This window comes from Accipiter gentilis, chromosome 28, assembly GCF_929443795.1.
Source record: "Accipiter gentilis chromosome 28, bAccGen1.1, whole genome shotgun sequence".
Classification (NCBI taxonomy): Eukaryota; Metazoa; Chordata; class Aves; order Accipitriformes; family Accipitridae; genus Astur; species Astur gentilis.
Genome location: NC_064907.1, coordinates 7176117 through 7203983, shown reverse-complemented (window position 1 = coordinate 7203983; position 27867 = coordinate 7176117). Strand labels below are relative to the sequence as shown.

The 27867-nt window shown below is 40.9% G+C and overlaps 2 protein-coding genes across 15 annotated transcripts in view; one reads left to right on the top strand and one right to left on the bottom strand.

The window, feature by feature from the left end:
- Positions 1–25576, bottom strand: part of CEP170 (centrosomal protein 170) — a 106361-nt gene extending 80785 nt beyond the window's left edge. For 6 of the 8 annotated variants that reach the window (XM_049831384.1, XM_049831387.1, XM_049831391.1 and 3 more), the window contains exons 1-2: positions 25403–25576; positions 206–351 (exon numbers count right to left, since the gene is read on the bottom strand). In XM_049831384.1, coding sequence (XP_049687341.1) covers positions 206–310 — 105 coding nt within the window. In that variant the 5' untranslated portion in view covers positions 311–351; positions 25403–25576. Of the gene's footprint in view, positions 1–205; positions 352–1918; positions 2017–24794; positions 24842–25402 lie in introns of those variants that run through there. The other 2 variants (XM_049831385.1, XM_049831386.1) reach the window with 2 other exon arrangements.
- Positions 25577–26082: 506 nt separating this feature from the next.
- Positions 26083–27867, top strand: part of SDCCAG8 (SHH signaling and ciliogenesis regulator SDCCAG8) — a 117987-nt gene continuing 116202 nt past the window's right edge. For all 7 annotated transcript variants that reach the window (XR_007509868.1, XR_007509869.1, XM_049831394.1 and 4 more), the window contains exon 1: positions 26083–26358. Coding sequence is in view for 5 of the 7 variants with exons in the window: in XM_049831394.1 (XP_049687351.1) it covers positions 26292–26358 (67 nt within the window). In the remaining 2 variants the exon portion in view is untranslated. The remainder of the gene's footprint in view (positions 26359–27867) is intronic.

Sequence of the window (27867 nt, the reverse complement as noted above, 5' to 3'; positions counted from 1 at the left end):
AGAAAAATGTGATCCTCTGCACTTTGACAGTAACTGCATGATTGATGGCAATATATTTAAACTAACTTTTTTCTACAAACACAAAAGATTAATCAAAACAATTGCTCCCCCAACATCTGGGGAATTTAATTTTCAAAGGGAATATAAAACTGGTGCATTAAGTTCACTATTTGAGCAGTTGCACATGGAAGGCTGATGCAATTACCTGTAACATCAGCTCACAGTCATCTCTTCCAACAAAAATCATTTCTCGTGGCAGCCTATGGCGGGTGCCTCCACTGCTCACCAAAAACCAGGATGTTAAGCTCATTTTCTGCTTAGCTGATAAATCCTTGGCAAAGCTACGTCATCCTGCAGCGAGAAAGAGAGACAGAGAAATTCATTTTAGTTATTTTTAGCTACAGTTCCTGCTCAGCAAACACTGTGAGCAGAATACAAAAAGCCTCTGAAAATATGGCATTCTTAATAGCATGTACTGAATCCAGCAGTCACAGGAAGTGACAGGCTCCAGATTTACATAGTCTGAGGCTCTGCTTCATGCAACTCGGCAAATTTAATTGGAGGTAAGCTTCTTCAAAACGGACAAGCAGCTAGTTAATGCCAAGGTCACGTACCAAGTTCTCAGAAAGCTTTTAACATTTGATCCCTTATTATCAAGATAATTGCTACATTAATACCTTACTATCACAACCAATAAACAATGTGGGAAACATTTACAAAATACAGCGAGTAACTTGCATGTGTGTCATTGCATTTTCCTGCAAAAAAGAACTCCCTTATTTGGTTTCAAGCTCGGGTCCTCTGTACAGCACCAAGTGAAAGCTTAAATTCAAGGAAGTTTTACTTCTTATTTAACCTAGATATTCTCAATAAAACTTATATCTTGGAAATTTAACAGCGTACATTTAGAATTATAAACAAAGCAGAGCCAAATGAACAATTTGGAAGTTACTTATAAGTAATAAAACTGAAAGCAGTATTCCTAAAAAACTTTACCTTAATTTTCCAATGAACAACATGACATGCTACATACTTACACAGAAAAAGAAAACATAGCTATTTAAAATGTCATAAAATACAATAGAAAACAAAAATTGAAAACTGGATAAAATCTTTTATGGAAAACTTCTTACTTTGAAAACACTCAATAATAGGTAAATTTGGATTTTAGAAGCCTTCTTTTTCCAGAAAAGCTTAGAAATGAGTAAATTTGAATTTTAGAGCCCCTACTTGAAACTGGACAAAAATATGATTAAAAGCACTCTCCAGAATAATCCAATGGTTGATACTTGGAAAAGCCTTTCAGAAGTATTCCAAATATCTCTTTAAGAAAAAGCAAGCCAAAGCAATAATTTCATTCTGCGTTACCACTCTGTATTCACTAAAAGAGAAGCTAAAGAAAATAAAAAGCAACCAGTCCATTCCTTTCAGTACCAAATAGCTGACGTTTCTCTTTTATTTAAATGTCATTTAGTGAAATTATACAAGGGGAGCAAAGGTACTGTAAGTGTACATAAGCCTGCAGTGGACTTAAGCGTAATCTGCATAATAACAAGAATGTAGCGAGGTTCTCAAAACCAAGACTAACATATAAGCACCGAGTAAGATGACAATGCCAGCACTGCCCCATTAGACAAACTACAATCAAGGGGAGACACTGCAAATTATGAAAACTTATAAAGAGGAACGAGTTAAGTCAGAACTGCATCTGAAAAAGATAAAACAGACGTTTACAAAACAGTCAGTCAAAAGCATACCATGTCAGGTGCTAAAATAAACAGCAGAGCTATCAACCCAGTTTAAAAAATAATGCAATTCAAATGGAAGAAATTAGAGAAATTTAATGTGCACAAGGTTTACTTAATAAAAAAGTAAATATGTATTGCAACAAAGTGTTCTCTTATACAGTGATACCTACAATAGGATTATCTTTCCACAGCTGTATCACAACACATTCTTCAAACGAAACTGACGTCCACTTAATGTTGTCCAACTCAACGGAAGAAGTGATACAGCATCTTTTATGGGTTATTCATAGAAAATATGAAGATTACAAATTACATCTACAATAACAACTTGCTGAAATCAAGTTTAAAGACTTCTAGTTACCAAATAAGTGTTTTAATAATTAAAACAGTTTATTCAGCACCTCTGAGGGAAATCAACATTTGTATTTTTAATTTAACCTATTTTAAAAGTAGAAGATAAACTCGGTCAATGAAATGACATTTTTCCATTCCTTTTAAGAAATGAAAAGGAAGAACCAAAAATGGCCAGCCTACGTTCCAGCTTTTAACAAGTAAATTAAATGGAAGCTTGGCAGCAAGCATGCTTTTCATACCAAAGCTCCTCATTCTGTTTATATTTTACTGCCTTTTAAATCTCCCATCTGTTTATCACAACAACATTTACACCATTTGGCCTTCCCACTCTAATTGGAAATTCATATGAAAAACTCCAAGAGGTTTTATCAGAAAAAGTTCTTAATCAAAGAGTATGTTTTAGTTTACATAGGTAGACTGTCAATAAAGGAGAAAAACTTTTTATTTATAAAACAGACAAGTAGGTCAACAACTAGAGCTAGGAAAAAACCCCCAAACCTCCCACAAATGATAAAGCCTGACAACAAACAGATTAAATTAAGCCATCTGAAATAATGTAAAAAAATGTATTATACAGAGCAATCATTGCCATCCAGCTTGGCAGCACATTTGTAGTTAAAAGCCCATCACCATTTCTATCGAACTTAATAACGTTGTTGTTTTCAAACAGTGCTGTCTCAACTGCAACGAATCATCAACCTAGATACATATTTTATTTTAAAGTATTCTTTAGAATGAACCAATACCTTTGATCAAAGCTATGCTGAAATTCTGCATAGCAAAACTGGCTGAAAACAGGATTCAGTAGTAACAGTTACTTAATATCAGAACAAAAAAGTGCATTAAACATTTGCTATGAAACTGCACACTTACTAGTTATGCAGTATATGGACTATTATACTGCACCGCAAAAAATTTCATGAAAGCTAACAATATTTTTAAATCCACTGCCGTGTTAAGTATTCTGGCTATAGTATTCTGAACAATACAAGGATGAAAGATAGTTCACTGTCTAGGAGATACAGAATTAAATTACTATGACAGGTGCAAAATCATCACCAGAAGTGGCTCTTTATACAGTGTAAATTTAGATCATGATAATTCTTGCAATGAAAAGTTATGGATACTAAAAGGTTACACTGGGTTCAAAAAGCAATAAACATTCATGGAAGTAAAAATTATCACACCTGCTAAATACAATGACCCCACTTACAGCTCAGGAACTGCATGTGCTGTACATTTTGGGAGGCTAGGAGCATGCTCTAGTGAAGTTTCACTTGCTCTTGTCCTACTTCATAACCTCTCTTCCTTACCTAGCCTTTGTTTATGCAGAACAGGATACTGGCCCAGATGGACCTGCCTTACACCAGTACAGACTATGCTTTTTAGATTAAGTATTTACCAAAAATACTAGGATTTCTACCCTAGAAAAATGAATTTTAAATGCTTTATTGGAGCAGTTTGTTTTATTAGTCTTTCCTAATATGGAAGTATTGTGTTCTAATATTTAAACAAGTTAGTAAACATTTAATCATTAAGACTTGATCATTCAAAGCAATACTTTGTTCTAGATACCTTTAAGTCAGTTGCCGAGACATCTATTGCAACTGCAAAATATCTCCTTGTCTGCAGAAGAAACAGCATTTTATGGTGAAGGACTATAAATTTCAAAAGGCAGTAACCAGTGTGTAAGAATGAACACATGAGTAATAAGTCATTTGAAACAGATGATGCAGTAACAGGGAAATTGGCTGCATCATCCCTGTAAATATAATTCAGTCCTTAAGAACTAAACCCCTGCATTATGTAGCCAAAAGATGGGTGTAACCAATTTCAAATATGTCTAGAGAAACACTGCCAAGATTATAGTTTTGATAATGTTATTGTAAGCAAAAATCCTTCATAATCTTGCATTTGAGCAATCTACGGTCTACATTTTTGTATTTGCCTGTAACTGAAAACAGCCTACTGTTTTCTCCAACTAAACTGAGTACTGAGATGCCCATCATACAGAGAAACAAAAAGCTATGTTTAAAATTTAAACTAAACCTAATATATGCCTGAAATTCCAACTTTTAAGTACTGCAGTCCTTCATATTAAGACTGAAAATAGTATAAGTGTAATGGTATACAATTACCCTATTACTATACAAATTTTATTTAAGAATATCTTCAAATAACATTTAAAAAACCCTGCATCAAGCTGAGACACAGCACTGACAGAGCTGGAAGCCCTATGTTGCCCATTATCTGCCCTTAGAAGTTCCTGTTTCCAGCCGCTAAAATTTTTGCTAAAATTACATTTACCTTCTCATACACTTGCCTACTATATAGATTGGGCAAGCTTCTGAAGAAATTACTCAAACATTTCTGAAACAAGGTTAGAGGAAAATATTCTATGTTACTACCTCTAAACAAAAATTATAACTATTACCTCATATACGCAAATTGGTAATTGAAACGTGATAGGAGGCCTTAGTATCAGTTTGTACCTTTTACTAGTGCTCTTATGCAAATCTATCCAAATTCAGACAAGCAACAGGCTTTTGAAAACTTCCCATGTGTGTATTAGTTCAACAAGTACACAGATACCCGTCTACACAGAGCATGCTCCACAACTTGCTTTAACTACCTATTTTTAATGTTATAGTGCCATTTAGAACCAAAAATAGGGCATCTTTCCCCAGAACTCTCAATTCATCCACTGTTGCTAGTAGAGAACAAATGTGTGGGCAGAAGACCCAGGAGAGAACACCTCCACACCTGGACAACTGTATGGGGTTTGTGTAGCAAGGTTTTGGAAGCAGGGGTGGCTACAGGGGTGGCTTCTGTGAGAAGCTGCTGGAAGCTTCCCCTATGTCTGACAGAGCCAATGCCAGCCGGCTCTGAGACGGACCTGCCGCTGGCCAAGGCCGAGCCCATCAGCAACGGTGGTAGTGCCTCTGGGATAACACATTTAAGAAGGGGAAAAAACCTGTGCAATTGCAGCTGGAGGGAGGAGTGAGAAGGTGTGAGAGAACCAACCCTGCAGACCCTCAGGTCAGTGAAGAAGGAGGGGGAGGAGATGCTCCAGGTGCTGGAGCAGAGATTCCCCTGCAGCCTGTGGTGAAGACCTTGGTGAGGCAGGCTGTCCCCCTGCAGCCCACGGAGGTCCATGGTGGAGCAGATCTCCACCTGCAGCCCGGGGAGAGAGGACCCCATGCCGGAGCAGGTGGGTTCCTGAAGGAGGCTGTGACCCCGTAGGAACCCCACGCTGGAGCAGGCTCCTGGCAGGACCTGTGGCCCCATGAAGAGAGAAGCCCACGCTGGAGCAGGTTTTCTGGCAGGACTTGTGGCCCTGTGGGGGGACCCACGCTGGAGCAGTCTGTGCCTGAAGGACTGCAGCCCGTGGAAGGGACCCATGCTGGAAAAGTTCATGAAGAACTGCAGCCCGTGGGAAAGACCCGTGTTGGAGGAGTTCACGGAGGACTGTCTCCCGTGGGAGGCACCCCACGCTGGAGCAGGGGAGGAGTGTGAGGAGTCCTGCCCCTGAGGAGGAAGGAGCAGCAGAGACAACATGTGATGAACTGACCACAATCCCCATTCCCTGTCCCCCTGTGCTGCTGGCAGGGGAGGAGGTAGAGAAAATCAGGAGTAAAGTTAAGCCCGGGAAGAAAGGAGGGGTGGGGGGAAGGTGTTTTAAGATTTGGTTTTATTTCTCATTATCCTGCTCTGATTTGACTGGTAATAATTAAGCTAATTTCCCCGAGTAAAGTCTGTTTTGCCCGTGATGGTGATTGGCAAGTGATCTTTCCCTGTCCTTACATTTTTTCTCTCCCTTGCCCAGCTGAGCAAGGGAGAGATATAGCACTGGTGGTGCTGTATCCTTGGTGCTTTCATTGGTGGGCGCCTGGTGTCCAGCCAGGCTCAACCCACCACAAGACGACACTTGAGCCAGGCGGACTCTGAAATGAGGAATCGAGAAGGGTAAACATCAGGTATAAGCCATGACAAGGGAGAAATCAGAATTAAGAGAGCACTAATGGAGACAGTAATGGCTGGAGAAGACCTTAAGTTGAAGCTGATTCCCAAGTCACAAAGAAATGTCAGCAAACAATACCCACTGGAAAAGTGCCTACCATGACTGCTTTATTGACTATACAGTGTAATTAAGGATACTAGTGCCAGCAGTTCTATTTCTGACTGAAATGGAGAAATCTATGCTATAAAAAGAAAAGAGCAAAGCAAAGGTAATTCGAGCCCTGAGAAGATTACAGTATCAATATAATTGATATTGAAAAGTAATCTATAAAGATAATTGATTTAAATCTGAGAAGTTAGATTTGGTGGAAAACACCACAGTAACACTGTCTATTCTGCAAAACACTTTGAAGGTGGGCAATATCACAAGCAGTGTTCCATGTGCAATCACAATTAACCTACTTATATACATGCATTAGAAAGTAACCTTTAACTACATCACCACATAATATTTGAACCAGGACGCTACCTTATTCAGGTTAAAACAAAAAGCTTAACAGTCAGTTAATCAGTATTTTTTTTCTCCTCTCCTCATCAGTTGATTAGCTTGTGCCTTATATATTGCACATCACTAAAAACCTTTTGTGAATTATTAACTTCCTACTGACTTTATCTGCCATGCTCATCACCACAGCATGAGAAATTCATTAACGCTTAACAGTACATCTCCACAAATATCTTTATAAGGGTTTTATTATAAATGGGGAACTGTAGAGCAGTTTTTACCACTAAAGCATCTTAATCTTGAGTATTTAAGTTCCAAACCCATAAGCATTTCATCTTAAAGTACCTAGTTTTACACAACACCACAGGTGTTCAAATGGTCTCATTTGTGTTCTGACACTGAATGCCCAATTCTTCTGCAAGTAAGGTTAAAGCCACACGTAGGGTGGTTAGAAAAAAGACGACCACTTTTCCAAAGTATGGGTAGATGGGTCATCTGTCATCACAGGGACTACAAATACAAGAAAATAGTTCATACTCTAGGGTAGCTTCCAAGTGTTTAAGACACGAAACTATCCTTGGTGCTTTCATAATCCCCTGCTTCTTTCACTACTCACATTGCTGTCATCCCAGAAAGGGAGAGAGAGGGCTCCACTGGCAACAGCCTCCTGGCTGAAACTATTCTCACCAATTCCTAGGGCAAGTCCATCAAGTGAACTTGTTGAGGGGGAGGGGAAAGAGAGAGGAGATGGGGGGACAGAGGGGGGGTGCATGGCTAAAGAACTGGCTGAAGAACCTTTCATTGGGAACCGGAATTCAGGCTACATCCACCATCCTTCTACACCACAGTAGTGTGCAGTATTGCTCCTTAAAAACCTTAAATAAATAAATACCCATTTTAAATAAAGCGGTTTAGACTTATGATCAATAACAATATTTATTGAAGAATTTATGGACCTTCTGAATTCACAGTGTACTTCACAAGGGGAAGCGAGAAAATTCAGTGTTGGCCATTGCTTGCCAAGCAACATGGGATACAGCTATAAAAGTTTAGCATAGTGAAAAGACACTACCCAAGTAATGCTTTGGTCAAGTCAGGTTAGATCAAGTTGTCAAGTGACAACACTTTACACTCTGAGGCTTGGGTTAGTGTCATAACAATATCCATGAAGGTTAATAGAAATGTATCCTTAAAAGGCTGTAAAAACAAACAAACAAAACCTCAATGGAAGCATAAATAAGGTCAATTATGCTTACAAACATTAAAACTCTTCATCAACATCCCCCAGAGAAGATGAGTTTGCACAATTAGAAAAACTGACCAAAACAATCCTAGATTTTTAGCAGTTGCCCAACAAGCTAGAACTGCTATTACTGACTATTTCATTGACTGGAAAACTCACCTGAACACATCCTTCTAGAAACATTCAAATGCTATATATAGCCCTGGACAAGAAACTGTTCTCATTCACACTGATAAAAAGAAATATCGCTATTAGTTATTGTCCCGGTTTCACCTGGGATAGAGTTAATTTTCTTCTTAGTAGCTGGTACAGTGCTGTGTTTTGGATTTAGTGTGAGAGTAATATTGATAACACACCGATGTTTTAGTTGTTGCTAAGCAGGGCTTAGCCTAATTTAAGGATTTTTCAGTTTCCCATGCTGTGCCAGTGAGGAGGTGCACAAGAAGCTGGGAGGGAGCATGGCCAGGACAGCTGACCTGAACTAGCCACAGGGATATTCCATGCCATAGGACGTCATGCCCAGTATATAAACTGGGGGCAGCTGGCTGGGAGAGGCAGATCGCTGCTTGGGCATCAGTCAGTGGGTGGTGAGCAACTGCATTGTGCATCACTTGTATTTTCTTGGGGTTTATTTCTCTCTCTCTTTGTTATATTCCTTTTCATTACAATTATGATTATAATATTTTATTGTTATTTTATTTTAGTTATTAAACCGTTCTTATCTCAACCCATGAGTTTTACTACTTTTTTTTTTTTTTTTTTCCAATTCTCCTCCCCATCCCACTGGGTCCGGGGAGGAGTGAGTGAGTGGCTGTGCGGTACTTAGCTGCTGGCTGTGGTTAAACCATGACTGTTACAAAGTTCATGAAAATGCTATGCAATTACTTGAGAGTTACACTGATGTAACACAGTAAACTGGATGGCAAGCATGCAAATAGGTAAAGTGGAAGAAAAGTGAAGCATCCATTCAATTTAACTTCCTTGCTCAAATGGGGAACAAGAGAACGTTTAGGATGACTGTCCCTACCACTAAACCAAAACACCTCATAAAAACTGCAGTCCTCCTTAGTCTGTTAGCTTATCTCAAACTTATTAAGGTTTAGCTGATAAGGCAACTGAATGATAGCCTCAGGTATTCATTCTGCTTCTGAAGTATTTGACCTGTTCCAACGTAGCTCAAATATCCAAGTTTGGCCATGATTTCTTGAAGAACAGATCAGAAGATCATACTGAAGCCTTATACTACGTCTAAAATACGTAATTTTCAGTGTCCATCAAAACATGTAGCCATGACTAAATACTACAGAACAAGGGAACCACCAAGAGCAAAGAAACCCTCTTAATTACTACCCTGCAAAACTCTTCTCTTCTCTTTTTGCACCTCCCCCTTTTTAGTCTTTTTTTTTCTTCTTCACAAAGAGATGGAGGAGGAAAGAAGGCAAAATAAGAGTATGTAAACCTCCTTGAATCTTAGTCTACAAAATCATCTGGGTCTTTTGTTTACAGACAAAGTCATTCACTTGCAACATCTGCTAGATCCAATATTTTAAAAAAGATTTTTTTAAAAGGTCATTTTAAGCTTAAGAAAAAAATATATAATAAAACATAGAGCAGAAATGAAAAATAGAGCAAGAAAATGCTCTTATAAAGCATCAGGAGATCAAGCTGAGTCATGCCCCCCATTTTTACTTTTTCTTAATTAGTACATATCCAACCCAGACAGATATACACATTACCTATATTAACCTATCATAGAAGACTAACTAAAACAAGAGTTAGAGTTCTACCAAATCAATAAAGCAACAGTAATGCACGTCTCAGGGCTTCTCTGGCTAGGAGAGAAAAGAAGAAAAAGCAAAAAAAAAAAATGTAGGAGGCAGGGGAGAGACATACAGCCACACCTTCAGCTTTACAGTGATGAAGCGGTACAGTGTGGCACCCTGTCGATCTGACCCTAGGGTCAGATTATCACACCAGACTCCTCAGCAGCATTTGTGGGAAGAAGCATTTCTCCCTCATATTTCAGCTACAAAAAGGCATAAAAGCCTTAGCTGGGAATGCTGCTAAGGATAGAGAGAGATTTTCCTCCTGCATTCAAAGAGTCTGAGATCTCTACAGAAGAGACCCAGATGCCTTACAGGTTGCCCCCATGCATCTGGTGGAGTAAGGACAAGAAAGCAGCTCAGGAAGCGGTTGCCCTCTGTCAGTCAGCAAATCTGTCCTGTAATGTGGCTACAGCTGTGGGGCTGCACAAGCATCCTCTCCCTCTGGTCCAGGTCAGAATTAGATCTACGTCTATTTTATTGCTGTGACACACAGGAATAGCTGTCAGAACACCAACCGAAATAAACCTCTTTTTCTGCCAACAGTGCAGCTGCACTGAAAGTTGCTTGGGGTTTTGATTTTCAGGGACAATGACTTAACTGACCATATGCTACTCTGTTTTTGATGCAACGACGACTTTAAAAAAAAAAAAAGAAAAAGCCCGAGATCTTTTCCTTTGCTATTATATCAATATCAACTTACAAATACTGCAAACAAATGTACAGAAATAAGGCTTACCTGATAGCTGTCAATCATTTGAGTGTCACAGTATGTAAAAAGATATTATTTACATGAATAAACAATCAGGATGTCTACAACAAATATGAAGTACAACATTAAGACTTTCTACCAAGTTTAAGCAAACTCATACAATTGAAACTAAATAATCTCCCATTTAAAGCATCTAAAGAAAGGGAAATTAAATGTTACAGGACCTATGAAGACAGTCATGCTTTTCCCTTACCGCAAAAGTTCCTTTTCAAAGAAAAAAGAAAACAAGGATTGAGAAATTGAGAGGCTACCAAGCAAAAAAAACCCCAAACACCACAATTCCTAGTAGAAGCTAGGAGATCAAATTGTATTGAGAACAGCAGATTGAAACAAAGACTTCAGCAGCTTGACAAAAAAAGTAAAATACTGGGTTATCTTTACAGAGAATACCGGTAAACACAGAAATACTTAAAAGACTGACTAAAAACTTTGCACGAGACTGGTACTATACATGGAAATACTCTTACACAAAAACCATAAGCTTTTTTATGCATATATTGTTGTTATAATAATCAGGGATACCTGAAGGTTAATTTTTCTTTAAGTTCTAATGTATTCACAGTCTAAACATTACATGTAAAAGCATACTCATTAGACATTTAACATTAGACGTTAAAAGCATACTCAGTTATTAGCCACTAGGATAAAGCCATTAAGACTTAAAAAAAGTGATCCTATTTTATCCTTTGATAACAGACAATAAGCATATTTTGCATTTATTAAAGAAAATGGACAGCTTATTTTGCATTCCTAATCTTTACTTTCTTAGCAAAAAATCGTTTCTCATGAATGTTCTTCTTTGCAGCCTTCCTACACTGAAAGGCAACACTTTTCCAAAGCTGCTTTCAATAAACAGTTAAAACAAAGGGTATTGACTGCTTATAAGAGTGGCTTAACTTACAATCAAACAATCAAGGTCATTTTTTGTTCATCACTCTCATTCAGATTCAGGAACTGCATAAAGAAAAATATTTTGAAATTTTCCTATTTCATCATGATCAAACAAGGTCCTCTATACAGAGATTAGCAAAGCCAGTATGCTAATAAAATAGTTCATCAGATAAGTAGCCTTCAGAAATGATTGCAGCAAGCAGCCCAAAGAAATCGTAACCTAATTGCCTGTGGGAAAAAGCTTCCTTTAATGAAAGCTACAAAAATACTTCCTTCCCCACACTCCATATCAGACTATATTATCAGACTATACTATTGCCAAGATAAACAAACAAATAAATAAATACAAATCAGGCATTGTATTCAGGCAGAATGTAATCTTAAAGAAGCAGTCAAGTCTTCCTCCTGCACTTGCCATTCTCACTGCCTCCATCATGGCATATTCCAAGTTATTTTGCAGGCTGCGTATGACAAGAAGGTTTTATTTGCATTGGCTAAGTACTGACCACAGCCCTGAGCACTACTGAAAAGACAAAAACCACTTTGCTAATAAAACTGGACCTCTTAACCTCCCAAGGGTGGTGATTTCATTTTCCCCAAAATTGTGAAATATATGGGGTTTATTCCATGTCCCAAGATACTTAGTAAGATTAAATTACATTCAAGGCAATGCATATTTTTTCTTCTTTAATACAGGGAATTATTTACTTTGCAGGTATGAAGAGAAGTATACTCTCCAGAGATTTAAGTAATTTTAACTTCTTTCAGTTTTCAAATCAGTGTTCAATTTCTTGACACAATGCATAAGTATGCAGAACATGAAAGTGGAAGTGATAGCGAGCAATTATTGAAATCAATGTTACTGATCTCCACCTCCATTCATACAGATATACAACTCAAAAAACGTATTCAATTATTATTCTTCGCTACATCGTCACTGTAACATGAAAAATGTTTGTCATTCCAAGGTAGGCTCCATACAAAATATCTGATACATTCTACTCTCTCCCTTATGGAATGCTTTGGAGCTTTTTACAATTATTCTCAACTGCCAAGTCCACAGATGTATTTTTCTTGGAAATACACTAAGCTGTTTGTTCCAAGATCAGTAACACAGGCCCTACATGAAAAAAAAAAAAAGAAGTTGGATGTACTTATTTTACAAAACAACCAAAGGATCAGAATTTTGCCTTAAAGTTGTAAGTGATGTTTGCTCTAGGCAATCTTCACTATCTGAAGACAGGGAGAGTGTGTGTGTGTGCACAAGCGTAATAAAAGGTCATTGATTCTGTGTCATAATTATTTTGTGATACATGGGTAGTCTACAAAGTATTTAACATCACAGACTTAAAACTTAAAGTCTTTAAAAACCAGCTTGGTAGCTCTGATGTAAAGAAAGGAGTTCTCTTCATGTTCAGCATTTTCCAATCTCAGACAAAAACATAGGACTTGATTTTTAAGATCTTCTCCTGATGGGAAGTCCTCTTCCTGGAAATTCTTACAAAAACAGAGTAGAACAAGGCTTAAAATGCCTTCTATTTTAATTATTTGTTCACTTCTTTACTCATATCCCAAATCATTCAATAGAAATCTAGTCTTGCAATTTGGAATATAGCATTTCTTTAATGTCTGTGTCCTTCCCATGAAATGAAACTGAAAGGTAACAAATACAACACAAACACTTTCTCAATGTATGATCACATGAAAACAGCTGTTAAAAAGACAGTATTAAGAATTTAGCAAGATACAAAGTAGGGTAAGACACCTGCACAAACAACAAGAATAGCCATGGTTTTAATGATTAATTACGTATTGCAAAGATTTTAAACCAGTCTGTAATTAGTACCTAGCGAATGGCTTCCCTGGAGAGAAGATATTCCACATCTGCTTGCAGTGCCTGCTCACTCCTTTCTTGTATGCAGCCAACAAAGAGAAATATAGCTACTAGCATAACTAAGTCTTAATTCTATTTCTTATACTACCTCTTATTTACTAAAAGTTATCAAACAGTTACAGGTAAAATTGTCACTATAAACTTTTAGAATTAACACATACAGTGAGTATGCAGCATGATGTTTTTATGCAAGGACTTGTTTGAGCAGGTATATTACAACCCCTCAACTAAGCGACAATCAGAAGCCCTCATTGCTACGTAAGCACAATATTTTCAGATGGACCTTCATAAACTGGTTTAAGAATGACTGGTGATTTACCCTTGACTTGGTACAATGTTTGCATATGTTTTGCAGAATACTACAATGAAAATCTGGTTAACTTTGGAACACTTGGAGACCACTGGAAAATGCTTTTATTAGTATCATACTATAACCATTTTTAAAGGCTATTAAATGAATGCAAATGTGTCTTTCAGTAGACAGAAATCTGAAATTCAAGTAGTTCTATGGGATGAAACCTATACATATTTTCCCTTGCAAGTCCAATAATTCTGTTGCCTTTAAAAAAAAAAAAAAAAAAAAAAAAAAAGAGGAAGAGATGTGAAAGGGAAGGCTAAACGGGAAGAGATCTGAACTCCACACAGACTCCTCCAGGCACCGAACCAAACAAGAGGAAGTGATAACCCCATCCACAAAAAGGGATTGAGTCATCCCTTTCATTGGCACTTCAGTGAACAAGTTTGGGGAGCTGATTTTTGTGGGGGTTTTTTTAGGTTTTCGGTTGTGTGGGGTTTTTTTTTTTTTTTTTTAAGAACTAACCGCAGTTACTACAGAACTTACACATTTTATGTCTTCAACAAAAAGATGTGACTGGGAACTTAGTTATGCTCAGCTGCATAAAAAGTAAAAGGTATATTAAGCATGCTGCTGCAAGAGATAAGTGCTATTTATTAAACTAACATCTTAGAGTAAATTAGTGCTGCATTTCTATGTTTCCTTATTTTGCGTTGGCTCCTCCTGGACTTTATTTCTTGTACATTTCCTAATGAAAAGATGTTATTTATTTAGTATGTCTGTCACATACAAGACTAATATTTTGTCTCGCTTAACCTAAAATAGCTCATTTGTAGCTTTTATTTCCCCAGACATATTTTTAAAAGGCATTTTTCTTACTTCAAGCAAGAGTGTGTATTTTTTAAACAAATCATTTACATTTTTTAACTGTATTCTCCTTCTACCACAGTTAGTAATTAAAACTCTTACTGAAAACATTTTTAGTTACCCGAGGAAGTGGGGCTTAAGTAGTCACTTTTTTTTCTGCCAATCATTCCTCCTAACAGCAAGCTTTAGAGAGCTGGAGATTTAGAGAGCGGTGCAAGTTCAACAGTTACCAGCTCCTTACAGCCTGCTGACCAACCTGCACTCACACGGCTCCTCTGTGCTCTGCCTTTGCAGGATATTTGCCATTCAGGTTATATTCCCCACAGAATATTGCCGGTTCCCAACCAAGGCAGCAAGAGGGAGCACATGTGCACATTGAGGTTCAGCACCGTTTGGGATACAGGACACATCCCTGAGAAACCAGTTATTAGTTGTTCTCCTGCATATGTTTTTTCTCTCCAGTTTATCTTAACAGGATTGTTTTACTTTGAATTCAAAGCAGAGTGTTTCCCAATGTTGCCAGAAATTCAGAAGTGTTGGGTTTTTTCCCCTTTAGCCTTGGATGTATGTGCCACGTACTATTACAAGTTAGAAGGAAGGAGAGAGAAAACAGAAACATGTTCCCTGTACTTGGTCCACAAGATGAACAGGTTGACGGCCACCCCATCCAGACGCACAAGCATATTTAACAGAATTAGGGCATTCTCATGGTATTGCAAGTATAAACACACAAGCACCATAATGGATTAAACAGAAGATGTTTCAATAATAAAGGTCCAACTATGTCAGCCAATACATCCATAAAAGTCAAGCTCTACAGTTGGGAACAGCTGCTCTAGAATATACCACTAACTACCAATCTGCAATCTTCTGCAAACAAAAAGGCAGTTGACATTTAAAAGAATATTGAATAAACATAACAAAACAATTATCCTTTATTACTTGTATTTTAACTCTAAGTAGTAAGAAAAACTCTTATGAACATGGAGCTCCAAAGACTGACTTTTATTCCCACTTTCTCCTCAAGTTGCAAGTGCTTTTCAGATGTTTTTGCAAGTTTGGTTCAGAGAAAAAGAAAACACATTTTATTTTCAAATCCTCCACAACTTTTAATATCTGAAAAGGTGATAAAATTCCAGTGTATACATTGTATTCAGAATTTATAATGAGATTGGAGCAGCCTCTGCCCGAAGTTTTACTAGCTGAAATGGAGAAGTTAGGAGCTTAATTAAATTTAAAGATCTAAATATATAGGAACAGTTTACTGGACAACAGTATAGGATGTGAATTTATAGTGTGGCACCTCTTAGCAGCTCCACTGCACTTCCACTGCAGCAAATCTCAAGTAGCTTACTTAGTGTGAACTGCCTTGTGTTCCTTGCATGTGCCACACAGTACTATGGAAAGTTAGTACATACAAAGCTAATACATAGATTACCCCGTCATAAGTTGCTTGCATGTCCAAAACTTCACCATATTGACTTATTTTCAGCCTTAATGTTGAAGGCTCAACTGACAGGCAAATGAGTGGTTTTAACCCTCATCATAAATGCTAAACTGAAGCAGCTGCAGTTCCACATCAGCCAAAACTAGTCTCACTGTTGTCAGGATCCCAAATCTCTTGCCCTGCTCCAGCCACAAAGTCCCAACTACTCCCCCTTTGCCTTGGCTGCAGGACTCACGTGGCTGTGCAGCTGAGCTATTTCAGCATGTTCAACTAGTGACAGACTAACTCTTGCGCTCTTCTCCACTCCCACAAACAAATGAATGGTTCCCAGAAGCGAACACACAGCAATCTAGCACCAAAGCAAAAGGAGTAGGGCTGTGCAGCTAGGGGTGGGAGAAAAGGGATGAACAGAGCAGGACCAGGACAACTAGCAGGCAGTTCTGCTTAGGCTGCTACAAGAACACAGGTCAATTACGCCAAATCCACTAAAGCCTCACAGGACTTAGAGGTCTAGAGGAAATGTAAGAAATATTAATACAATTATTATTATTAAAATATAAAGTAGTTTTTCATATTTACCCACTACAGATGAAAACTATATACTTTTTCAAAAGTTTGTCTGTATTTTTATTCTTTTTTTTTCTCAACCATTTTTTATAACACACCACAATCCAATGACCAAATCTTTAGTCTACTACCTCATGATATACTAATGCAGTCTTTCTTCTAAGTCTGCCTTAGATTAGTGACCCCAAATGTGAATACATATCTTGAAAAGAAAGGAAGAATCCCTATGGAAATAACTATACAAATAAAACAACACATAAACATTTTTGAATAATTTTTTTTTTTTGAAGGCCATGACATTGTCCCCCAAAAAGTGCAACAGAAAAACCAGTAAGGCATAATGGTTTTCTTGGTTTTGGAATGAAAATGCACCAAGGGGAAGACCCACAAAATACAGGAACTCAAGGATCTTCATCTGCTAAATCTAGTCTTCTCCCAAAGTGCTGTTTGAAGTAAATTTATGAATTGCACTAAAAATAACAGTATGTTTACTTATTTATTTATCATTAAACTAAATCAAAGGTTTCAATTTGCCTCAACTAGGCAAGGAATTACTCAGGACTTCCTGGTTCACTGTCATGTCTTGGTATTAATGTTTCAGGGTTTTTTTTCTTTTTTTTTTCCCCCTTACTGCCACTTTACAGAGGACTTTACTATCAGCTGTAGGCTGCCCAGACAACATAAAAATAAACTCACCTTGCCAGACATTTAAGTAAATACCCAGTAGTATTAACTGGACCAACTCAAAGTGGTTATTGTGTAGGGTGCATAACCAGGTAAATAGAACTAGAGACCATGAAAGCAATGTCAGAAGCTCTAGAAGAAAAGAACTTCTTAACAAACTACAGCTCAAGGCACAACGAATAAAAACTTTAAAACATTTCTACTATATGCAGGTACAGAAATGCAATTCAGACATCAGGAACTGAAGCTGTTGGACAATTTAGTTCTTAGTTCTGTTACAAACACTGACCTCCTCAAAGCAAGTAACCAGGCAGAATTTTGAAACAACCCACTTGCAATGACAATCCTGCAAGAGATCAATGCAAACCAGATTCTGGAGTATCAGTCTGCCCTAAATGGGGAAGTTGACTGCTGCTATTTGCAGTTTCAACAATGCAACACCTGAACATGTTTAACTTTAACAGTTGAAGCTGACAAGACAGCTTGCTAAAGAAAATGCAATCAGGCCACAAAAATGGAAAAAAGCAAGGGACCGTGTTTTTTTAAAGAAAGCTAGAATAAATACACACACAGCATGCAAGACAATTATATGTGATTTACAAGTTGCAAATACTGAAGAAAGAAATATTTAGTCTAGGAAAAAAGAAAAAGACATTATTGGATAATGCCAAGCAATAAAGTTCCTATGGCAAGCTAAAGAATATAATGCAATAGCATTTTATTAGGCCTTACAGTGTTGTGTAAAAACAGATCCCGCCATACATAGAAGTATTCTGTAGTACCTGAAGATTCACTGACTTCACCAAGACCTGGGGCAGACAGGCAACTTACCCATGCTCAAGGAAGTCAAAAACGAAATTCTGAATGAGAAAAAGAGCCAATGAAACTAACGGGGTATGAAGATTCAGCAAAAATAAATTCCATGTGGCAAACTACAATTAATGGAAACAATAATACGTTTTCCACGATGGCCTACCTTGTTTCAAATATCATTATTGCCAAACTTAAAAAAAAAATAAATATAAAAATTGTAACATCTCTGGACTTTCAAGTGATTGACTCAAGCTATGCCCAAGCTTAAGTTCAGCCTGGCATTTTTTTGTGTGAATGTATCTTTCCACTGCTCTTTTTTTTGGGGTGGGGGTGGTTGGTGTGGGTTTATATGTATTCTTTTTTGCAATACACCTACAGACTACATCCAGCTACTTCTTTTCACTAATTCCAGTTCTGTAACAGCAACATTATCTTTCTTGCTGCTCTCCAACTAGGAAGAAAACTGAAGAGAACAGAGCCATGCAGTACCATCTACAGACGAGGCAGAAAAAAAATGTAAGAAAAAGTTAGAATGTTCATCAGAAGCCTCTCTGCAGCTCCCCATAAAACAAGCGGACACAATTTTCTAAGTTAGGAATCTGTTTTCAGCAGATGAAAAACAGCTATACGCATTCATTCTTCAGACGCTCTGAAGAGTTTTATGAATTTGCACTACTTTTGATATGCTACATAAGATAGATCTGTAGGACTGATAATGGGCATGCTATCGCACCTCTCAGAAGAGCACTCAGCAAGAGAAAGCTACATATAGCATTCCTTGCAACATATTAGGACTGCAACTGGTCTAAAAAGAGATAACATGGTGTATTTAGAAGCTGATGAATTAAGATTTGATTAATTAAAAATATGCTACAGAATTTGTGATCCAAATGGTAATAGTTAAAACTAAAAAAATTTATTTTAACAAACAGGCATGAATTATGACAGACTTAGAACTAATTAATTTCACCAAGGTTGCTGAAGATTCAAGTTAGTGTTGACTTCAAAATAAAGGCACTACCCAATTATCTCCAATATGGCCCAATAAAATAATCAGTGGGACACTTAAAGGGCTATTAGAGCATGATGACTGAGAAGCATTTAGAAGAAAAATAGGTTTTGAACAAGACCTTTTATTATGTTTATCAGCAAGAACTGTAATAGTAAAACAATCAAAATGACCACAGAGGGCAATATCATCTCTAACATGAAAATACTGTAGTGGTTCCATAATTCTTTTATCAACCAGTTGTGATCATTCTTCAAAACTCTCTGCTAATCCAAAAGCTAAACGAAAAGAGGTTCTGGGTTCTCAGTGGTTACTCAATGGTTACCTGAATTAACTTCTGCTTACAACTCAAAAAAGATTTTTCATGGCCAGTTTCACAGTCAAATTCAAGCTGTTTTTGACTCGTGAATCACCTCAAAAAGCAATTCTTACAGGAAGGGTTTGACCCTCATATTACATGAATATCCCCTTTGGAAACCAAGTACAATAAAAAGAAAACATGATCATTTAATGAAAGAGAAGATGGATGAGAGGAAGCGTAATCTTCATTAACCTCCCAAAACTGGGGTGGCTTTTTTGTAATAACAAAAATATGTAGGAAATCAAGATTTTAATTTAAGCTGGCACACAGCTGAACATGTATAAGAAATGAAGGTCTGAAAAGTATAAGAGGCCATTTTTTCTGAATTGCCTTTTCAAGACATAGCTGAAGAAATGCAGATCAAGTGGGAGGAATAATCCCTTAATAGAAACTCCACCCGACTCAAAAGTTCCAAGCAGTAAATAGATGGACACTAGCAATGCCTTAGCAGAAAATACCATATATGCCTGCACATTTCTTCTATCTCCCCTGGCACCAGGTTATAGCTATTCTTGGAGAAAAGATACTGGGTTTGAGTCAGACCAAAGGTCCATCTATGTGGCCATTCTCAGGAAAATTCCAAAGGCAAAAGAAGTAAAACTACAATATTACCCATTAAGTGTCTTCCATTTAGTAAATTAAATTATAAAATTAAGTAGAGTAATTCCTGACATCAAGGTTCCTGGGATCATACAGTTCCACAGGACTAAATAATCAGCTCAGTCATGGTGGGCAGGGAGGAGAAGGCAAGATTAATGAAAGCAAGAAAAATACATGTTCATGTGAAAACAGAAAAGATATCATGACATTCCAACTCCCTCCATTTTTCTTCCTTATCTTGAAATGTAATCCACAATGAGAAGACAAATAAGAGACAATTGAAAAGGCTTTGGTTTTGAACACAGAACAGAAGGCACATTTAGATTGTCAAATATTTGCAATTCAATAAAGATCATCAACAAAATTATTTAGGCATGTAATTTTCAGGGAAAAGTCATAAGTACATCTGATTTAATGCATTCACTGTATGGCTACTTTCAGACCATAATGGTTAGCTTAATGGATTGATTACAAGTTCTTCATGCAATACCAGCTGAAAACTAACAAAATACCCTGCACACAAAGAAACATCTTGGAAATGCCAGGGAGGGGCACCACTTCTGTTATTACTGCTCTGAAAAGCTCAATAATTGCAGTTCTTCCTGGAAAGAAACAAAACGAGCAGAAATGGAATCTCATTTGGAATGTGGTACAAGATGCGATGAGATCTGGAAAGCCCATCACACAGACTTTGGAAGATTCAGCTACTTGTCAAGGAAGATACCCTCTTAAGTTTCACAGAAAAGATCAGACTATAAAACATTTTAGCTCACAAGAATGGAAACAAGTAAACAGAGGACCCTATTACAAAAATGCCAATCCTTGAAATAAATGCAGCAGAACAAACCAACGAAGCTACACTTAAGAGAGCTGCAGTTGCTGGACCTGAATCAGCTCACTAGGCCCACCAGTGGATGATGTTGGAGCTCTAAGAAGCACCTAGCTAAGCAAAAGTCTGTTTTTCAATAACAATTGCCAAAAGGAGAAAAAAAGAAGGAGAAACAAAGTTGACAAAAAATGTTGGGCTTACATGTGAAAACACTATCATGTTTTATTGAGTATTCTGTGCAGGGCATGAGAAGAGAGATGCTTCCTATCTCTGTTTTGAATGAATAAAGACAATTTCTCTAAACGTAAACCAAATAGCACTTTTCCACAATTCACAAAAATCACACACTTCAAAACTAGTAAGTAGGCAAGAAAACACTATGAAAATATTTGAAAACTTACAGCCTTAAATTCTGTTAAAAAGAAGATACCAGTATTAGCCTGGCACAAAAATCCTGCTTTCCCGTGTACCAAAGCCACATCACTTAACAGAACCAATTCTCCTCCCTCTTTTCATACGTACTTTGCACAGAAACATTTTTTTTCTTCCAGTGATATGTTCTGAACATTTGGTCTGTGGCTGTGGACATTTTCACATATCAAGGACAGTAAGTAAAGGCTAACAATAAGAACAAACCTAGTATCTTAATTATTCTGTTTTCTTGGATTTATAGAAAACCCACCCCATTTCTGACTGCAGTAGTTTACAGTGGCACAGGGGACAGCCACACAGGACAGCTAAGCAGACCAAATATAGCTCTGCTACTAGAAAAGAGAGTACTGCCTTCTTCCAGGCTTGACACTGCTGTCCCCATTCTGTGTACTTGCTCTGGCACTCATCTGACCACAAAATAAGATAATTCAATTTGCTAACCCAAGGGAAGAGGGGAAGAAAAAAAATAATCAGGCAAAACAAAAGAAGTAGTTTTCTGCTGGGTTAGTTGAGTGAATTAACTTTCCATGTACTTAGAAAAGTACCAGAGCCACTGCGACAGAGCAGTACAGCCATACTGTACCAAAAACAGAGTAACTGAGAATACTCCACACACAAACATTAAGATATGAGAACTGCTAGTCAGTCTCTAACATCCACTTATTCCCAGACTTACTTCTTACCCACCATCTAAGAGCCTGCATTATACACTTCAACTTCAGTGATCCAGCATTGAGTACTTTCCCAAACACAGGTCTCCCTCTCTGAAATCTAATTGTGCCAGCAATCTACTAAAACATCTTCATGGGTTTTATTTGAAACTTCTAGGACAAGCTGCTTTTGACATAATACATGATTAAATCCCCCCCCCCCTAATTTCAAATATATGGTTTTTTTGAAGGTCAAACAAAATTTTAATTAAAAAGGTCATTCTAACTAAAAATGCACCTGTAAAATAAGAAAAGCCCCCCAGCTTTTTGGGGGTAGCATCAGAGAAACTAAACTACAAGAGTGAACCAAGTATTTGCAATTTATTTCAATATTTTGATGCATGTATAACTGTACAACAGATACACAAAGTCGTTGTTTAAACAAGTAGTTTGTACTCTCTTCCCACCCTAATTTGCATGCGTTATGTTACAGTTTAAGTCACTTGATCACATGCTGCTTTTTCCCCAGGATATCTGCCTCATTCAATGCTCTGGATGGACTCTGATCCAGGGAAAGGTTAGCATTGTGCACTGAAGGAAGCTGCTCTCTGTAGACCAGTCCATTGAAAATGCACAATGATCAATATTAGAATGGAAGAAATGCAGGCATTCAGTAAGAGCTTTATAAACCTAACAGACAACAAAAGACCTCCAACAGGCTCACTTAGCACAGTGAAGATGTGTGTGTACCTTAGAAAAGAAGCACATACCTAGCGCTAGCTCCCAGCTGGCAAATGTGAAGCTCCACCTCCCAGTAACAAAGAACTTTCTTTTCTCAAATTTCAAACAGTCTCCTGGTCACAACCATATCAATTTTTACTACATAAGTAGCATGTTATTCAAAGAGGGGGAAGTGCATGCCACTGTGTCCTTTTACAACCTCACAAGTGCTAAAAGCAGATATGAGAATTTCTGCAAGTAAATTCTGCTATCTGCACAGATTCAATGCCCGACTCCCCTGTTCAAAATTTTCTAAAGGGAAACCAGAATTTCACAGATTTTCTTGGCTTTCTAGTTAAAGTAAAACCAATCTGTTTTACCTCAGTTCCATTCTGCTTGCAAAGCTAAGAAATGCAGCGCTAACATGGAACTTGTCTTTTTAGGAGACTCAAGGAGATACTATGGTATCAACATACGTTAGGAGACTCAAGGAGATATTATGGTATCAATATACATCAAATACCTTTTTTTCTGCATTTGCAAAAACTGGAAACGGTACTTCAAAATCAAGTTCTACAGCTACTTATGCCTCAGGTTTCATTCCAGTCATTCAAGGAAGCTTCCTAGCTCCCACCTACAAGTGAATATAGATAAGACTTTTCCAGTTCACTTTCATAACCTGGTTCTTTTCTGGCTTGTATGTTACCAACAGAATTGTTGAAAAATTCTGCCTGCCAAGTCTGTCACAGCTGATGAAGCACAACATAGCAAGAACCCATTCTTCCTTGCAAAAGTCAGTTAGAATAGATACGGGAAGCAGTCACCTGTCAAAAAAAATATGCAGTACCATGATAAAGTAAGTTTTGTAGCAGCTTTTATGTCAGAATGTATTTCTTTAAAGAATTAAAGAAAACATTTTTATCTGATCCATTACAAATAACTTTTAGATTCTTGAGATTTTGACAAAATTCTGTATATCCTCAGCTACACTATTCAGCAAGCCTTCCTGACCTCCTTCATACACACACACACACAAAAGCAAACAACAACAAAACATTTACATGAAAGTGACAAAGTCTTTTAAAAAAGTAATAAAGAGCGAGGGGAGGTTCTTTGTGGTATTTACATTTAACTTTTTTGCCCCGTTAAATAAAATTTAAAGTTGAGGAGCTTCCACACTAGCAGCATTCAGTTCTAGTAAGACAGACTTCTCAGCATCCGGACATAAAGTAATTGCCAGGGGAAATTAATCATAGGAAATCACAGCATATTTAATCATATCTTAGTTCAGTTTACAAAAACTGTCCTGCCGCACATATCATTTTACACAGGCAAACCCAGGGCCAAGAACACCGTCACCATCCTTGAATGGTATTCCAAAAGAGAAGAGATGAACACCGCAGTACTAGAACAGGCTTTATTCTTTCATAGTACCTTTCCTTTCACCGGGAAGGAAATAATTTCTTCCAAGTGCAGATCAGTGGATGCTATCTGTAATCTCTTGTCGTAAGAATTGCATTCTTACGTCTCTTCAACTCATCAGCACAGCATCTACGTCCTCATTTCTTCCGTAAAGGCGGAAGAAGAGATGGACTAATTGTCAGCTCCTCTTAAAAACGCTGAAAATAACGCCCCGAAGGCTGGCAACCGCCGCACGCCATCCCCGCTCCCCTCACCGGCGAGCCCCACCTCGGCCGCCACCCCACCGCCGCCGCCGCCGCCCAACGGCCACCGCGCGCGCCTCGCCCAACCGCCGCCGCCCCGGGCTGCCGGGAGCGACACGCGCGAGCACCTCTGCCCGACGCCGCGCCGCGCGCCGCTTCTGCCGGCAGCGGGGTGCACCGGGGAAGCCAGCCGGAGGAGCGCGCCGGCCGCGCGCGCCACCCACCCCCCCCCCCCCCTTCCCGCCTGCAGCCGGCGGCGCGCGCAGGAGCGGAGGGCGGAGGAGGCCCTCGCCGCCCGCCTCGACGCCAGCTTCCTCCGCTGCAGCAGGCTTTCTGCTCGAAAATCGCCATCGGGTTTTTGTTAGCCGAGTAACCCGTTCGTTTCCACGCCGGAAAGACAAAGTGGGCCCGGCCCTGCTCCTCGCCACCAGGAACAACAAAAAAATCCCCACCACGCTATTTTATGTTTTCCCCAGGAAGAGCCTCACGGAAGAAAAGATCGCGCCTTCGGGACAGTATATTTGAATGCAGAAGACCCGCCTCGCTGGGTGAAAATACGCCATAGGAGAAAAGGCAAAGCCAACAGATTTTCTCCATCATCCTTCTCAGAAGACGTTATTTTAAGGGGACGGGGGGGAACACCGCCTCTCAAACGAACGGTCTCACCGATTTTTAAATCTGGAGAAACACGCCACCTCCAGACCCGCGGCAATCTGTGAAATAGGGGCATCCGAAAAAAAAAAAAAAAATAAAAAAAAAATCATTAAACCTCTGGAAATGTCCGCCCCAATCGCGGAAATCCGCCCGCGGGAGAGGAAGGCAGGCTGCGAAGCCCCGCTGCCCGCGCTGCGGCCGGCCGGCCGGGTGGGTGGGTGTGCCGGCGGCGGAGCCCCCGGCCGGGGCCCATCGGGGCGGAAAGGGACAGGGGGAGGCGGGCAGGGGGATCCGGCAGCGCCGGCCGCATCCAGTCGGCGCCGATTCCCCCCCACCCCCCGGGGCAGCGGCAGCCCCCTGCCTCCCGCCCCGCCGCAGTTACGAGGGGGGAAGGAAGGCGGGGGCGCGGAGCAGCCTCCAGACCCAGCGGGAACGGGGGAGGGGAAGCGGGCTGTGCCGCGACCGCGCTACCGCCCCCTCCGCCGGCCGCGGCCCCCGCCGCACGGCGCCAGCTCCCGGCGGGCGAGGGCCGCCCGACACAATAGGCACCGGGCGGACAAGCGGCGCGACCCCGGCCCCTCTGCCCGACCCGCGGCCAGGGCGGCAGCACCCTCACTCACCCCTTCGAGGAGGTTCGCCGCGCCGGGGAGGGGCCGTCCCTAGGGGTGCCGGTGCCGCTGCCGCCGGTGCTCACTGAGCCGGCATCCCCGCGGGGCGGGGGCGGGGCGCTCCGGTCGGTGTCCCTGTGGCAACGGCTCCAACCTTATTCCCTGCACATAGCGGCTCACGGGCAGAGCAGGGCACGGCACTGCGCAGGCGCCGCCCGAGCTCACACAATGGGGGGGGGGGCGGGGGAGCCCAGTGCGCCGGCGCCAAGGGCCGAGCGGCGGAGGGGCCCCGCCGCGCCTGCGCCAGCTTCAGACAATAGCTTTCCCCGCTCCGGGCGCCCGCTGCGCAGGCGCCGGAGCGGGCGGTGGCGGGAGGTAAACACCGCCTGCCACTCGTATCCCCCTCGGCCGTGACTGGACCTGCGCTATACCCCGCCGCCGCGGACCCGAGGGCGCAGGCGCGAACGCAGCCGCAATCCACAACAAAGGGGAAAGAGGCGGCCGCCCTCCTCCTCCCGCTGCCGGCCGTGGGCGAGGGGCGGCCGGCGGGGACTCCGCCCCCCTAGGGGGGCTCGTCCTTCTCAGCGCGGCGCGCCGCGCCGCATGCTGGGACTTGTAGTTTTGTCGGCGGCGTTGCGGGAACGCCTGCGGGAGGGCGCGGAGCTGGGAGGCGTGGCGGCTCCCGAGCTCGGCGGTGGCGGGGCGTGGCCGCTGGCGGGTAGCAACGGCCGACGCTGAAGAGCCGGAGGGGGTCCCCGCACGCACTGTGGGAGTTGTGGTTCTTCCGGGAGCCGGCGGCGGTTGCGGAGCGCGGGAAGGCAGAGCGGGTGGAACTACTGCTGTTGCCCGCCGGCGGTGCGGGGCGGCGGCTGCTGCTTCCCCGGGAGCCGGCGGCGTCCGCATGCGGGCGCCCCGCGGGGAGCCCGCCCTGGCGGAGTCCCTGGAGCGGTACCAGAGGCGCCTCCGAGGTGAGCGGGCACCGCCGCGGCAGAGCGGCGCGGGCCGCTTCTCCCGCCGGCCGCTCTCGCTTCAGCCGCTGCCCGGTTCTGACGGGGGGGCTCCGCCGTAGCCCGCTGAGCGCCGGCGGGGAGGGCGGCGGGCCCGTGTGCGCTGTCGGGGCGGTGCGGAGCCGGCCGGGGGCGGGAGGGGAGGCCTGGGCCGTCCCGTCCCGCCGCTCGGCCGCCGGGCTGGGGCAGCGCGGCTCTCGGGGCAGCGGGCGCCGAGAGTAAAGTTGCTTCTGGTCCTCCCTAAACCCGACCGCTGGTGCGGTTAATGCTGTCACGCGCCGTTGTCGGACCATAACTTGGCTTTGAGAGGGCTGCTGCCGGTTTTGGTGGGTTTTTCTTTGGTTCGTGGAAGGATTTTGGCTGTCATTGAAACATCAAATTCTAGTCGTGGTGAAGAGGAGGGTGCGAATTGGTTCTAACGGGAGTGATTACTTCCCATGTCATAAACTGTTTTCGTACCTGCTGCCTGATCCAAGAAAGATTGCGTATAGCCTGACAGAAAGCACCTTCATCTCTCAGCTATGGTACCTGGGCTTTACCAGCCTTCAGACTGTCTCTGGCTAGTCAAAGTAAGTATCCACATTCTGAAGAAAGGCGGTAGATAATTTGTGGATACATCACCCCGCTTGGTGCAAAAAGTTGTGTTCCAGACACAGGGTCCGCACGTCACATATTGTGACACTAGTGAATCAAGTGTATGGTTGCAACATAGGAAGCGTCACTGCAAAAAAGACAAAACAATTGAAGTATTTTTAAATAGATACTTGATTCTTACCAAGCATTTTGTATTTCCTTCTCAAAATAGCATCAGTTTATTGCGCTGAGGGTGGATTTTATTTGTCCCAGAAGATAGAACTTTGAAGAATCATCTCTATTTACTTCTGTAGATTAAGCAGGCACGTGGGTGCTGCTTGGCGCTTGTAGGTAGAACAGTTAAAATGGCAAATATCAGAGCATCTCTTGATACGCGTAGAGTTTCTTTTGTGATATGTAAAAACAATGAATAAAACCCTACGAATTGCCATACATAGACACAGGTAATCTTAGTACTGTATCATGTTTGCTTTTTCTGTGGATGAGTGTGGAAAACCACTAGATAATTTTCCTGTACTGGATTTGGACTTTCATGGAGGCAAAAGGTTTCTGCTGTGACTTTTATTGACAGAGGAGGAGTGATAAAGTAGGATTTTAAAACCATAGTTGAACATATATGATTTTGCTGCTTAATAAATCTAACAGCAGTATGTTTCTGCTTCAAGACAGTATTGTTGCTCACGGGCATAGAGCTCTGTTTAGGAAGGCCACATGTTAAGGGTTTTTGTTCATTTCTGCTGCACTAGTATAAGCATAAGTACAAGCTCAGCCAATATGTTGAAAATTTGGTGTATTTCATAAGACATTTCTTTTTGGAGTGCTTGTGATTATCTAGAATACTTACCTAGAATACTTTTTTAGGCTCGTTTGCTTGCT